Source organism: Anopheles stephensi, chromosome 2 (assembly GCF_013141755.1).
Source record: "Anopheles stephensi strain Indian chromosome 2, UCI_ANSTEP_V1.0, whole genome shotgun sequence".
Taxonomy (NCBI): Eukaryota; Metazoa; Arthropoda; class Insecta; order Diptera; family Culicidae; genus Anopheles; species Anopheles stephensi.
The window spans coordinates 69,644,469-69,659,116 of NC_050202.1; the positions used below are offsets into that span (position 1 = coordinate 69,644,469).

General features: G+C 40.6%; 1 protein-coding gene across 6 annotated transcripts in view; it reads left to right on the top strand.

Moving 5' to 3' along the window:
• The window catches only part of LOC118504550 (inhibitory POU protein), a 51,525-nt gene that overhangs the window by 13,205 nt on the left and 23,672 nt on the right, over nucleotides 1-14,648 (top strand). For all 6 annotated transcript variants that reach the window (XM_036039157.1, XM_036039153.1, XM_036039156.1 and 3 more), the window contains 2 exons: nucleotides 6,696-7,234; nucleotides 11,119-11,175. In XM_036039157.1, coding sequence (XP_035895050.1) covers nucleotides 7,109-7,234; nucleotides 11,119-11,175 — 183 coding nt within the window. In that variant the 5' untranslated portion in view covers nucleotides 6,696-7,108. The remainder of the gene's footprint in view (nucleotides 1-6,695; nucleotides 7,235-11,118; nucleotides 11,176-14,648) is intronic.

The following is a 14,648-nucleotide window of genomic DNA, read 5'->3' on the forward strand; positions in this document are numbered from 1 at the left end:
CATCCCACTAAAGCATACGGGCCGCTTGTGCGACAACTACACCGTTCGACCCTGCTCAAACCGGTGGAAACTGTTTTGCAGGGTGGAAAAGGGTTTTTTGGAAAATGGAAATTGAAGCTTACGTAACCGATTGAACATTTCGCTAATGAGCTAATATTTGCGAGTGGTTTTACTCCGCACTGTAAGTGTTCCTCTTCCTGTGTGTGCGTTTTTTTTTTGTTGCTGCTTGATTCACTAACGATCGCCATTTTTTACGCAAAAAGTGGGAGATTTTTCCGTTTCAATTCCGTGATTGGGATGCGTGGCATTTGGCACGTTTGATGTCGGACCAGAAACGATAGTGGCAAACAAAAAACACGAACTAATTTCGAATGACAGGTCAAATGGAATAAATAAAAAAACGTTGAAAAATACAGGACAAACACAATCACGATCGCTTTACTGATCAAACAACGGGTTGCCAAATACGATACAGCGACATTCGGCAGATAGGAAAGCAGCTTGACACGTGAAACATAATTACTTCCACTCGGTTAGATTTTGCATCAGTTTATTGCATATCGATTAACATTGGTAAATACGCCTGTAGAACACATTGGTTACGTTATGGGGTTTAAATTAAACATCGATTAACAGTGTTTGTTTATAATGAAGAGTAGAATAGTTTTACTTGATGAGCCTGCAAGTCCTTGGCACTAGCAATGAGAATAGTTGAAAAACGATTTTATTCGTGAAACGCGTGCAGCATTTTGGGTCCAAGCTGTCAATGCTTTCAGATAGAAATGATTTATTTTGTTATATTTTCCTATTATCCTGTTACATTTTATCTGTCTTCAAAATAATTTACATTACTTTTATATAATGTTTCCGAGTGTCTGTACTCATGTAAAGCAATGTGTATCCGACATTTGAAATTTTTCTTTTAGCTTATCAATTTCTTGTACTGCTTGTACGTGTTGCTTTTTTAAAACAAAACGAAAAGGTTATTGAAAATACCTTAATTTATGAAAAATTAAACCGATATTAAAAATCAAAATATGCAAAAAAAAACATAAAACACTGCATGGTTTCAGGTTTACATGGTTCGGGTTTTACATTAATAGAGGTCATATTAGGTTGCTTGTATTTTTTAACGATTTTTAAAGCTAAAAAAAAGCTAAAAATTAAAATTATTTGATCTGTAAAAAATAATAATTATATAAATCTTTACAACATTTTCATTGAACTGTTCAATCCATTTTTTTTTGAAGAGTCTCCAAATTAATGCCATCGTATAAACAGGCTTTTGAGGTTATGTTTTTGCCCATATTCGTATCACTAAAGCGTGCGCCCAGTCTTTTGTGATTCGCAAAACCCCAGTATCGGAATGTTGTTTTTTACCAAAGCGTGCGCCCAGTCTTTTGTGAAATACTCTATAATAGTAATTTGAGTTCGACCAAACAACTGGTTAATCAGTTTATAGATACTTCGATCTATTAGACTTCATTCGTTTTAAATTAAAGGAACGATTTAGAGTAATTTTTTATTAGGAACTATGTTAGATTTTCCAAGTTAATTAGTCTCAGTAAACCTAAGTTAGTTAACTGCCGTTGAATGCAGGAAGAGTCAAGCGACTACCGGATGTATAAAAACGAATTTTGAAAGCCTTTTCTTCACGCATTAATCAATATTCACAAACTCTTTTCATTACATCATCAGAAAGAAAGCAAATAATTTAAAATTATTAAGTTTTACGAGCTTTAAATAAAATTTATGTTATTAGTGATTTTACACTCCTAGTACAATTTATTACAATAAACAATCCTTCTCGCTCTGGATGCATTCGGCGGTGTATGTCTTAAAACAACAAATACCCAAGCTTAAGCTTAAAGTGTTTTCTACTTCTGTACCGTCATGTAAAAAACAAACAAAAACACACACACACATTGAACTACCCACCAAATCGTACACAAAAGCACAAAAGCGATTTGACCATAAGAAGGTGCTGCGCTCGTAGCAATTTATAGCCACACGTGTACCGGCTATACCAAAAACCATAAACATATTTCAACCGGTGCAATGGTTATTTCTTCCTGGTACACTGATACGCCGAGCAAAACCGGTGGTGGGTAGAATTGTAGGATGATAAATGCACTCTGGTCGGTGGCCAACATTCAACCGCGTTATTGCGAGGGTTGAACCGAACCAAACGGATGGGCAAAAAAAGTCGGAGCCAAAGTCAACAAAGCATATGAAACGGAGAGAGAGTCAAAAGAAAACTGCTTCCTTCTATCATCAAAAGCGTCTGTATGGTTTGCAATGTTTGGAAACGTGGGATTACTCTGTAACGGAGCTTTTTTATTGTTCCTATACCGCGTACCGTAATATAATTGGCTGCCATAAAAGTGAAAAACAATGCAATGCGAAACGGGCGTGTACCGTGTGCATTTTGATTTCGTTTTTTCCCTCACCCATTTCAGTAGCAAACTTCTTGCTGGTATTTTGAGTTTGTTTATGGGTTCTTGAGGAACGTTTGTTTGGGTCGAGTCTTTGCGTTGTTTAGTTTGATAATAGAAGGGTGAGATTTATTGCGAATTGTGTGATAGATTTGCTGCGATGTGAAGAAAATTACCGCCTGTATGGAGTAGGTCCAGTAAAAAGCGTCAATTGAATACTCTCCCGGGAACTAGTTTTAGTTTTTAAAACAACAACTGTATCAAACTGAACACAACCAACAGACAATACGAGTTCTTTATAAAACATTCGAAGCGGACCGTTCGCATGCGATTGATTATGCACAAGAGAGCACATGCGAGCTGTGCTAGAGTTGGGATGCACTGCAAACCCCAAAGTTAGACGCTACAGATTCTCAACCAGAACGTACCGATCGCATGGCAGTGAAGCATTACGCACACAGCCTTTCATCAGTCGAATTCCGTTTCATCTTCGCGGTTTTGGTCAATCTGTATGTGCCGAATTTTAACCGATGTTTTCACCGACATCAAGCTCTATCGATGTTGTGTGTTTGAGTTTTTTTTCCCCGGTCTAGTTCTAGTATTCTAAAATTCTAGAAAGGATGGCCAACGATTTCACCATCGAGACCGATCGACGGAAATAACGAGTGGAGCTGAAATAAAATATACAATGCACAAGAATCGACGAAACAATCGGTACGGGTTCCAGTATGCTCGGGGCTACTAACTACCGGAGTTTGTCGTCCTGAGTGTATCGAGTTGATCTCTTTGTTGCACAGCAAAACCTTTAACGGAAGTGATGCTTTAAAATTCATACGGTTTGTCTGTACCTAGAGGAACTAGAGTATCGTACCGGACGAATTAGGTTTCGTTCGGATGCAAATAGTGCAAGCTAAAATTGGACGGGATGTGATTCAATGAGAAAAATAAATAAATAAGATCATTTCTATGTACGATCTTCGTTCTAAAGTTTGCAATATTTGTTGCAAGAAAAATTTCAAACTTTAGTGAAGATACCATACAATAACTAAAATTTAAGCGAGATGCCAACACGATGGAACCTAGCTCATGTCAGTCAACCTAGTCTGACTTTCCAACTACGAATTAATAATGTCAAAAATACCATAAATTGAAGACTACGACTCCTGATGATTCGAGTGCCATCTAGAAAATAAAATCTAATTGTAGCGATTTCTAAATCAATATCAGTTTGCTTCTACATATTTGGCTCTACAACCTCAAACTATTTCTGACCTGTCATTTCTGGCTTTCCTTGACTTTATTTTACGCGAGGCTGAACAGTCAGTCCTGGTCTATGTGGATAACTAAAAAAGCCTTTCGACTATCATCGTTTGGTGTCAATCTTATGACATGATCAGCTTTTTGATTGCACTGAAAACCCTTAACCTCTCCACAATAAAAATGTCATTTTGAGCTTTAAAACTCACAATTATAATGGCTGCCGACTTTATCCTTCCGAATATTCTTTCGGATAATAGTTTTCACTTTACTTCAACTGTTTCATCGATTTTGTGTATTAGGGACGATCAGATTTGATTAAAGATAACAGATGCTCAAAGGCTCTATGCGAGTCCTGGAGCTTCATCTTGTAGATTGGCTCTACAAACTCAAAACAGTTTGATTTTCAATTACTGGATTCCTTCCTCTATGTTTATCTGTTGCTGGACCACCCGAAATTCCAAGTCTCTTCTCTTTCAGTAGGATTGTTTCATTTACGACTTATCCAAAATTTGATATAATCTACATTACATACTCATCTGTAAAAAAAAAATCAAATATTATTACTATGGAAAGCTTTTACTATGGCAAGATCGCTCTGGGTCTAACAGAATATTATGTCCAATAGAATGAAACTATATACGACTGTTACAACTATTTACTATTATTATTAAGAATCTTTTATAGAAGGTAAACGTTTTGTTTTTTTTGTGTAGTCCAAAGAGCTTTGTTTGTTAGCTTCAAAAATCAATACAGGAATAGCGGAACGACCCGCACGCTCCAACAACCATAATCCAATAATAATGTTTGGCAATCTCCTGCCTGCACGGTGTGACGCTGTTGGCACATTATCACTATCGAATCGCTCTCCATTAGCCACTAATTTCCTTTTCAAAGCTGTCTAAATCGTCGAAAAGTTTGATTAGGCGTCTCCATCCGTCTCCCGTGCAGCCGGGTTTGTTTTGAACCAAAGTTGCGCTCCATTGCCTTAAAGCTTTCCTTGCTGCAGCCAATGGTGGGAGAAAGACGAATATTGTACAAACACTAAACTAAGGGCAAACTAAATTGTAAGCAAACTTTACCAATACCAATAGAAGCGTCACACTGAAAAAAAGAAACAACAACCATTCAAGCACACGCACAAACACACAAAGGTAGCTCAACGCTGGTGGGGATGTTGTTTACAGCTGGCGTCGTTAACTGGTTCAACCGAAAATGACCACCAGCATGGTTAATATAATCATGACCCCTAATCAAATGCATCAATAATTAATCTGTTTGGTGTTTGTTGTGGAGTGCGAAAGTAAGCGGGTAGACAAAACATACAAACACACACATAAATATACACATACACACGCACACACATAGGAAGCAGTAAAAAAGGATAGAAAAACGACAACGGCCACAAATCTAAGCGTAACCACGAGCGGTTCTAACGTTTGCCGGTGTTGTGGAGATATCGGTTCGAAAGCGATGTTTCTTCTCGCTTCTCGTGGTTACTGTTTACTACCATGCTGTACACGTACCCGTGTCAACTCAGTGAGTGGGAAAAGAATAAAAAGAAGATAAAAAAACCTTTGTATGCAGGAACATAAGCGAAAAGTTTTCCGTGCGTGTGTTTTGGCGCGAACGGCCATGTCAGTGGCGTGTGGCGAATATTAAAATCCAGTAACAGTGTAAGCTTTGTGCGAAAAACTGCATAAAAATGCACTCAGCCAGATATGCTCCCTTTATGTGCAGTGTGTTGCGTTATTCAATTTGCTCTGGTGGAGATGCAATTCATGTTGGGCCGAGTGGAACTACACAGTTTACCAGAGGGCTCGTTTTCGATCGATTTGTATTGAACACGCTTTGGTGCTGTTGGCAATTGGCACTTAATTATCTTATCGATGTGCTGCGAACCCAATTAAGTTACTACAGTTCAGGAAAGTGAATGCTCGAATAAGTCCAAAGGAAAATGAAAATGAAATGCTTTTCAATTTTCATTAATTTACTGTATATTGAAAATTATGTGAGAATATAACATTTTACTTCGATAAAATGTTATTTTATTTTCGATTCAATACTGACGATAATTTAAGGATAAAAAATAACTTCAACCACTACACTTTTATATCTCTTAAAAGAGATCTTACATAGATCAAAGTTCTAAGATCCTGCATACAATTATTTTTATTTCAACGGGTTCATACAGTGACGGGCACTATAATAAGACCACTTAATTTTTGTAAAATATAAAAAGGGTTTAAGGAGCTGTTAGCTCAACAAATCAAATTACTTTATAGACAACACTAAGTCCAAAATTTCTGGAAAACGAATATATCAGTTTAGCAACAAATTTTTCGTTTTTACACACTTTTTCGCATTCTAATATAACCAAAATACATGAGCAAACAAAATAAGATTTATCAAATTATTTTTTGATTTAAGCATCTCGTTTTAAAACTTTTTTAAAACGGCCCGGTGGAAGAGACGAGACCGGCACCAATCTTCAAGCGGCAAGACCGTGGTTCAAATTCTATCCAGACAGCTGGAACCAATAGTGAGGAATGACTATCCATTTACGTGGAATTATTAAGTCTAGTAAGCCAGAAATGGCAGGCATATCCTACGAGGTCGTTAGACCAAGAAGATAGAGAGATAGAAAGATAGAGAGATAGAGAGATAGAGAGAGAAAGGGACTGGTTCGACCATAATTGGGTTTTGGTTGGAGTTGGTTTAAACGAAGCATTTTTTTACTTTGTTCAACTGTTCTATTCTGCCATTATTATTCGAAAATTCCTTTTCGAGTGTTAAATGTTAAATGTTAAAAATACGTTTTTGACATATTTTGGAATGGTTATATAAACGGTAATAGGATATTACGATAATCTTTTTTTCCCGTCACTGTATAAACTCCATATGCTCCATTGTAAAAATTATATACATGCCTTATTTTATTGCTACCACTGTACAACATAACTAATAATTGCATTTCTATCTAACTTACTTTCCGAATTCCAGATCTTGTTTAACAGCAATAAATGAGGAGGTGAAAAGTGTATTAAAACGCGTGTAAAGTGTATAGAAAAGAAACAAAAACTCATTTATATCCTGTATCTGACGTAAATTACAAACAGCTAAAAAAGTGAGCAGGAAAAGAAAACTCAAAATAGGAATGCAAACGCTGGTACGGCAAGCCGAGGAAAGTGTTAGTGTTTTCTCGCACTTGCCGTAAGGGACAGGAGTGTATGTGAGCGCGCGCGTGTGTGTGTGTGCGCACGTGAGTAACGGAAAACCTCGGGGCACCGAAATTCGTAAAAGAAACGTCCGCTTTCGTGCCGTGTGCCGCAGTGCATTACAACGACGTCAAGATTTACTCACCGACGCCTTTAGACGCCTCCAAGGCGTTAAAGCTGGAGGACGAATTTACCGGCATGACTATGCCCGTTTATCCGTCAGCCGATAAAATGAAAATGAGTACACCCAGCTGCTTTCCCGGCCGATACAGCCCCACCTACAGGGGGCCCGAACAGATGCGACGGTGTATGGCGAACCCATCGGTAAGTTTGCTCTCGAGCTACATCTTTCTTCTGCTGGCTGTGCTAGTTGTTTAAATTATTTTTTAATTTAATTATGTTAATTCTTAGTTTCCCCAAATTTACTGACTGGCAAGACTAAACGATATGGAAAAGGCTTAAAATTTATATATAATTTATTTTTAACTGATATCTTAAAGTAAAAGCTGACAAACCTTTCTGAATACTTACTTCACGTTTAGTACATTAGATATTGATGAAGCTATGGCCGAGTAGACGCATTCTTTATCCTTTCTTTTCGAATTTATTGTATGCTACTATTTTCTTTTTTTAAATCTGCTTTAATTCTGCTTTATGTTGTTTAACGTATTTAGTCCTAATTTTGTAACTCTCTTTTGTCTCCTTCGCAAATTTTTGATATTGTACTTTTGCACTTAATTGATTAGTGAATTAAACGTAAAATTTTATATTTTTCTCAATTACACTGAATTTTTGGACTGTATTAGAGTAATATTCGCATTCTTATTTACAACCATAGATCTAAAAACTTTTAGAGTTAGCATAACTTTGATGTTTTATCAATGAATCAATTAATTTTGAATCCAATGCTTCGTTAAATTTTTGTTTTCAAATTTATAAAACAAGTTTTTGTTTAAGCTTTACTGGGTCGATAATTGAGGGCACATACTAACCCGGAACTAATTAAATATATGATGTTATCATTATTTGACGTACGAATGACGCTCAGATCCCACACCAAGTGATCTACCAAACGATTATCGACGTGCGAAATGGTGCGCTCTTAGTGAAATTTTCTCAAGTGCTGCAATTTGTTATTTTCCTGCACCGGCACAGGGAACAGGAAATGGATCACTACTACTTCCTGCCGCCCCCCGTCCACAGTGTCTACTCAAGCGTAAAATCAAATTTTCATAAGCTATTTGGTCGTCGCCAGCTAGCCGTACAAGCGAACCTGCTCGCGCTCTCGACCTTACGTAAGCGTGTCGTGTACTAAGTGCAATTGCCTAAGAGTGTGATGTCCCCAAGCACGTCCTCGACCAGCGCCGGTTCAGGATGCTTCGCGTTGATGATAATGATGGTCGATCGTTGCCACCCCGGATGGGGTAGCAAGCGAGGAACGCTCCGTCCTCGATGGACATTTGGGCCGGATTGCCCTATTTTGGCGATGAAATAGCAATGAATAACCAATGCATACGGTGTGCTTACGCGTTGCAGTTGGTGGGTCGACGGGGAAAATGTGTGAGACGGCCACCGGGAAGGGTAAAAGTGAGATAAATATCGTCCGGGAGTGGTGGCCGTTGAAGGCGCACCTACCTTAGCCACAATTAGTGCGGGAATTGGTCAGCCCGTAAATGGTTCTTCTCGCTTCATTAGCAAAATTAACAAAATTAATCAATGTCTCCCACTGCGTACAGCCGTCAATCTTCGTCGTTCACCGCAACGTGTGTTGATGTTGCAGCTGGTGATGGAGTTGGACCGCGGGAAATCGTTTCGAGTTAGAAAGGATTTCTGCTCGATTTTCAGAAGAAACAATCGAACTAAAACGATTCTCCAGAATAGCTTGAACCTTGGTTAACTTGACATGATGTAATGCTTACCTAAATTTAAGTCTGAAGCATCCTGTAATATGGTTCCTCAAAAAGTCCTAATTAAATCAAGCATGGCATATGGCGTATAAACGTCTAAACCAGCCATCCTAAATAATGTTGCGGAATTGGTGGACCTAAAAATGGGAAAGCATGGTCGTATAAAACAAAACAAAAATCCACATCACCAAGACACGTTTTCTCCATCAAGTTGCGACTGCGTTGCGAGTGATATGTTTCGATTTTGGCCACGGTTTCCCGCATGAAACCCGTAAACTTTCATTGTCCGTTAAGCCCACCCGATCGGCCAGCGGTCCGATTTATTGTCCCACTAAATTGATATTCCGGACTTTAATTTTTGCGGACCGGTGATTTTTGATGGTCGGTACGTTGCCCGTGCGTTCCTCACGTTTATCACGGGTGTCACTGGCGATGTAAAGCAAGCGAGTAAACCACCACATAACACGGTTAAATTGCAGTTTCACTGAACCGAATTCGGTGTACGGCTGGTGCCATTTGGTCGCATATCACGAAATAATTACGAAGCTATGGGTGTTTTTATTAGGTGATTCTGACAACTGCCCGATCCCGAACGTGATCGGGCAGCTTCTTGCTGGGAATACCTTTTTCGCGATGCAAATCAATGGCTCGTATAGTTGGGATATTGCGCCAAACGTGCTCAAAAACATGGCTGGATAATTCAATTACAAATTGTTATCAAGATGAGCAAGAAAGACTAACCGGACATAAATATAAACGAGTAACATAAAAGTTATTCTGAGGTCAAGACACGAGAGTAGAATAAGGCGCAGAAAGTCACTAAAATTAGTTTTAAAATTAGAAACAAATTTACTCAATCTTTATCAAAAAGTTTATTTATTTATTTTTAAAATTTACTTTATCTTATAAGTGAATAATTCGTTAACGACAATTACATGCAATTAAACATTTATAGTAATAAACCACATGCAATAAACAGCTTTCTTACTTACTTATTAGGCGCTACAACCGCTTTGCGGTCTTGGCCTGCTGCAACAATCCTCGATACCGCTCACGGTTCAGCGCCGTCGTCTGCCAATCCGTTATCCCGGCCGTTCTGGCGGACGCATCAACGCCATCACTCCATCTCAATTTGGCCATTTGGCCTACCACGCTTCCTCTGTCCTTGTGGACGGCTTAAAAGGACTTTACGGGCTTGGTCGTCCGGTGTCATTCTTATGACGTGACCAGCCCACCGGAGCCTGGCGAGTCTAATGCGCTGTACGATAGTGAGATCATCGTACAGCTCGTAGAGCTCGTCATTGTAGCGGCTCCTCCATTGTCCTTCCACACATACGGGGCCAAAAAACCTTCTGAGCATCTTCCTCTCGAACGCGGCTAAGAGGGCTTCGTCCGTCTTGGACAGAGTCCATGTCTCAGAGGCGTATGTGTATGTGTCCCTGTACAGTCCCAGCTTCGTCCGTCGCGACAGGTATTTAGAGTGGAGAAGTTTCCTCAGGCTGTAGTATGACCGGTTGGCAGCCAGCACCCGTGCGCGTAACTCAACATCAATGTTGTTGTCGGTGCTGACTTTTGACCCCAGATAGGTGAAGTTCTGGACGACTTCGAAAGTGCGGTCACCTATCTGTACATCACCTTTGCGTAAATCAGTGTTTGTTAGCAGGGCCGCTGGTGGTGCCACCATCATTTTGGTTTTCGCCTCGTTAATCTCCAACCCGAGGTTCTGTGCCGCACGCTCGATCCTTTGATAAGCTTCTGCTACATAGGAGAGCCTCAAACCAATGATGTCTATGTCATCAGCGTATGCCAGGATCTGGATTGACTTATAGAAGATGGTCCCCGAAGTTTCCACCTCTGAGTCCCGGATGGCTCTCTCTAGCGCCAGATTGAAGAGGAGACAGGCGAGCCCATCTCCCTGGCGCAGGCCCTTGGTGGTAGCAAAGGGCCCTGAGAGTTTTCCATCCACCTTCACCTGGCATGTGATGTTGGCCATTGTCATTCGTACAAGCCTGGTAAGCTTGGGCGGGATTCCAAAAGAGCTCATTGCGTCGTACAGTTTTACCCTATGCAATAAACAGCTTCCATAAGGTAATTCTTTAAGTTCAAAAATGAATTGAACTGTGAGAATGATGTGCGGAACCTATGAAATAGTTTATGATTATCTTATTTAGATAGTCAAAAAGCAATAAATTAAAGGTAATCGATTTAATAGAAAAGAAATAAAATAGGTTTATTAAATATCCGCTACTATTTTTGTCCATTTGTACTAACATCTTCTGCATACGCTTTCCATTTTTTCAGAGTCGATTTCTGGAGGATGCATCGTTGATGTGTAACTCCTGGTCACCTAGGCACAATGTAAGTATATTCGCAACATTTTCGTCCCCATTTTCTCCTTCCTAGCTTCAGCATATTCAGCTTGTTGGTCATGTGGAAATAAGTGAGAGCTAGTACAACTCTAAACGTTTACGACTTTCACCAAACACAGTTAGTTGAAGTTAAAGTGAATAAACACAAACCTGTAAAGTTTCCCTACCAAAGTGCACACGCTAGTTTTCCATCCCCGTGAACTTCAGTGAGTTGTAAAAACGGAAAAGCCTTACTGTTTTTCATTTCTTTACTCTTTTCCGACAACTCTTGTACCGCTTCGAAATAGCCGACACTCCCCACACACACATGATGGCGACGGCCAGCGAAGTAACAGCCCTTGAAAATGTTGAGGTTTTGTTTTTATTTTTAACCTCCCCCGTGGAAGGCTTTGCTTAGAGACGGCTTCGGTCACCGGACCATGGGAACATAAAAACATGCCCTGCAGGGCCTAAATTTACTCAACATAAAGAAAACACAGAGAAAAAAACACACCAACAAAACTTGTTCAAACTTGTTCGGCGTTTGCTCTTTTTGCAGCGGAAGTAAAGTTTGCCGGACCCGTCAGTTGCTCTTCCTGTACCAAGCTCCAATCCGAAGTTTTTCTTCCGGCTTACCAGCAGCACAGTATCGATCGAATGCTCTCGCACACTACACCACCAAAACGGGCACACAAACACATCACCATCAGTGTATGAAGGAAGGGAAATATGTAGCTTTTTCTTGTGTGTGAAAGGAAGAAATTGGTAGAGAGATCTCTGTCAGGCTTTTCCTTTCGACAGTTCGTATTGGGTTGGATGTGTGACTGTTTTATTTTTGTTGTTGTATCATTTCCTCTTTGACAACTTTTTGCAGTCTTTTCCGTTTCCTTATTGATTACTGTAATGTTTTAAGTGTCGTTTGATCGAAAACGTCGTTACCGACTGTCACGCTGGCCCAGACTGAGAGTTGACATTTATCTTGTGGGATAATGTTAAGTTCTTTCCGGTGTTTTTCTCATCTTGACACACACACACATATGTCAGAGAAACATCCAAAGATCTTTTTATCCAGCTACATTCAGTGATGTCTGTAAGTACTGCACGAGCTGAACTGTAATGTTGGGATATGTATAAAGTAAGCTTACCGGAGTAAAATGGTCAAAGGAAATAGAACTGGATTAGTAAACCTACCTGTCATGGTAGAGATAATCTTATCATATGAACTACCCTTCACATGATCCGCTTCATTTAAGAAAGAGAATTTAATTGAGCTACCCTTGGGCGTTAAGTTAAGAAGCTGTAACCCTGAGTTTCTTTTCGAGCTGACGAAAGCGACAATTTGTAATGGAATGTGAGAAAGAATACTAACGGACTCTCACTCACCTGACAGGTGTTGACAATCGAAAACGAAAACAGAAAACAATGAGTTGACAGATTGATCCTAATGTTATCTTTCCGGTGGCGAACGACTGCAACAGCAACTTACTCGCTTCCTTCTGTTGGTCCACCTGTCATCGGTCTGCATCTGGTGGCGATTGTCAGCCTTTAGTCTTCGTCCACGTGTTTCTTGACCGCGTGTGTGTGTTTTTTTTCTCTAGCTACGGTGACAAACAAACAGACAAAATGACACGTGACAAACCCGAAGCGTCTATTGACATTGTTTAATGTTATTACATTATTTCCTGGAACACAGTTAGAGCTAGCGTTAGAGTGCGTTGATATATGTTGTGGCGCTCAAATTTGTTACCAACCAGCAGCAAGTCCTTATTTGCGCCAAATTGCGCTGCGATGCTTTTTGGTCAGGAAATATTTTTGTTTGTGACAGGTGGTAAAAAACAATAACCTGTCTACCAAACTGACTGACCAACATGTCACCTGCCGTTTCACCTGCCATCGGACCGCAGCCGCTAATGGTGTACGTGAAGTGCTGGATATGTGGGAGGACATTTTTATTTTTACTTAACACATTAAGGATATTTCTACTCCTCTACCACCTCTTTTGGACCCTGCTCTAGTACTTACGGGAGCGAAAAATATTGCCGCGCCAACAGAGTCCCTGGCAATCGAATGTAGACCGCGATAGGAAAAAAAACTTTTCCATTCCCCACAGCTAACCAGCAGAAAGGGTTCACCACGGTGGTGGCACTTCCATCAGCAACGTATGTTCCCTCTTTTCCCGGTAAAACTTACGAAACCCGACGGTCAGTTTTCCATCCGGTTGGCACATGTTTCAATTATCCAAATTATACGCTCGCCCACCTCGAATGCACCGATGCTTGTGAATCAATTCGTCGTACGCAGAACAACGGCAGAAGGGTGTTTTTTGCTTCCTTCTCGCCAGCGGTAGGCTTGAATATCGGGCCCGTACTTGATGACGCAGAAATTTTGACAGCAATTTCTGTAGGAAAACTGCAATCGCTCGAATAGTTCCACGCACAAGCGATTGAAACGAGCAGGCGGTTAGTGGCCCAACCGAAATCAATGTTGAAATAATAAGGGACAAAAATATGTTCTCAGCAGCAAATAATAGGCAGCAGTTTCGGAAAATCGTCCCTCGCAGTCGTGCGCCTGGTGAGAGCGGCAGCAAGTGTAAATAAAATTTTCCACCATACCTTTGATGATCGAGCAGCACGGGAAGGGTGAGAGGAAGGGATGGGAGGGGGAGAGGGCGAGGTAAGAAAAAGGGGACACACACCACCATCAAGCTGCAATTTTCCCCCTTGTCTCACCAAAAACCTATAAATACACCTGTTACAGTTGGGAAGTCCTTCAATAAAAATAAAATAAACTCACTGCGGAAAATAAACCATGATATAGAGCGGGGCCCGACATGATGGGTTACGCTGTTGCACCACACACACACACACACACGCGCACCCTTTCCATCATACCTCACCACGAGCTAAGAGCCGTGTTAACGACAACGGACCCTATTTTTTCTTCGGCATGGTTTGGTCGCCCTATACGCCCCGGTCCGGAAATGGGTTCTCCACGGCATTCGGCGTTCGGCTTCTAAATCCCAACCCTGAAACGGTTGTCCTTCGAGAGGAGGGTTCATCGATGGGTCGTTTTCTTACCATGGGTAGTAGGGTGGTGGAAGGGAGATGAAAGGGAGAGGGGAGTTTTATTTCCCTCCGTCTTTCGCTCGATGATGATTTCTCGCTTTTCCCACTTTTCCTGCACCGGCGTTTTGCGGGCGTAATGTGTTGTTGTATCTCGGTCCGATAAATTTTGTCCCAACAGAACTGCCGGGACGGGAAGGTAGACCGAGGGGCGGTCGGTTGCCCCGGGACGAACAAGGTGAGAGATTCTTGACATCAAGTGCTTTTGTATGATAATTAACAAATTTATGTAGCACTTCGCACGATGAATGTCGATGTTTTACGGGTTTTATGTTGCCCGCGTTTTGTCTTCTTTACCTGTCTGCTAACGAGAAGCAAATCTTCTCGTCTTCCTCAGACACACACATCAAAGAAACGGAGG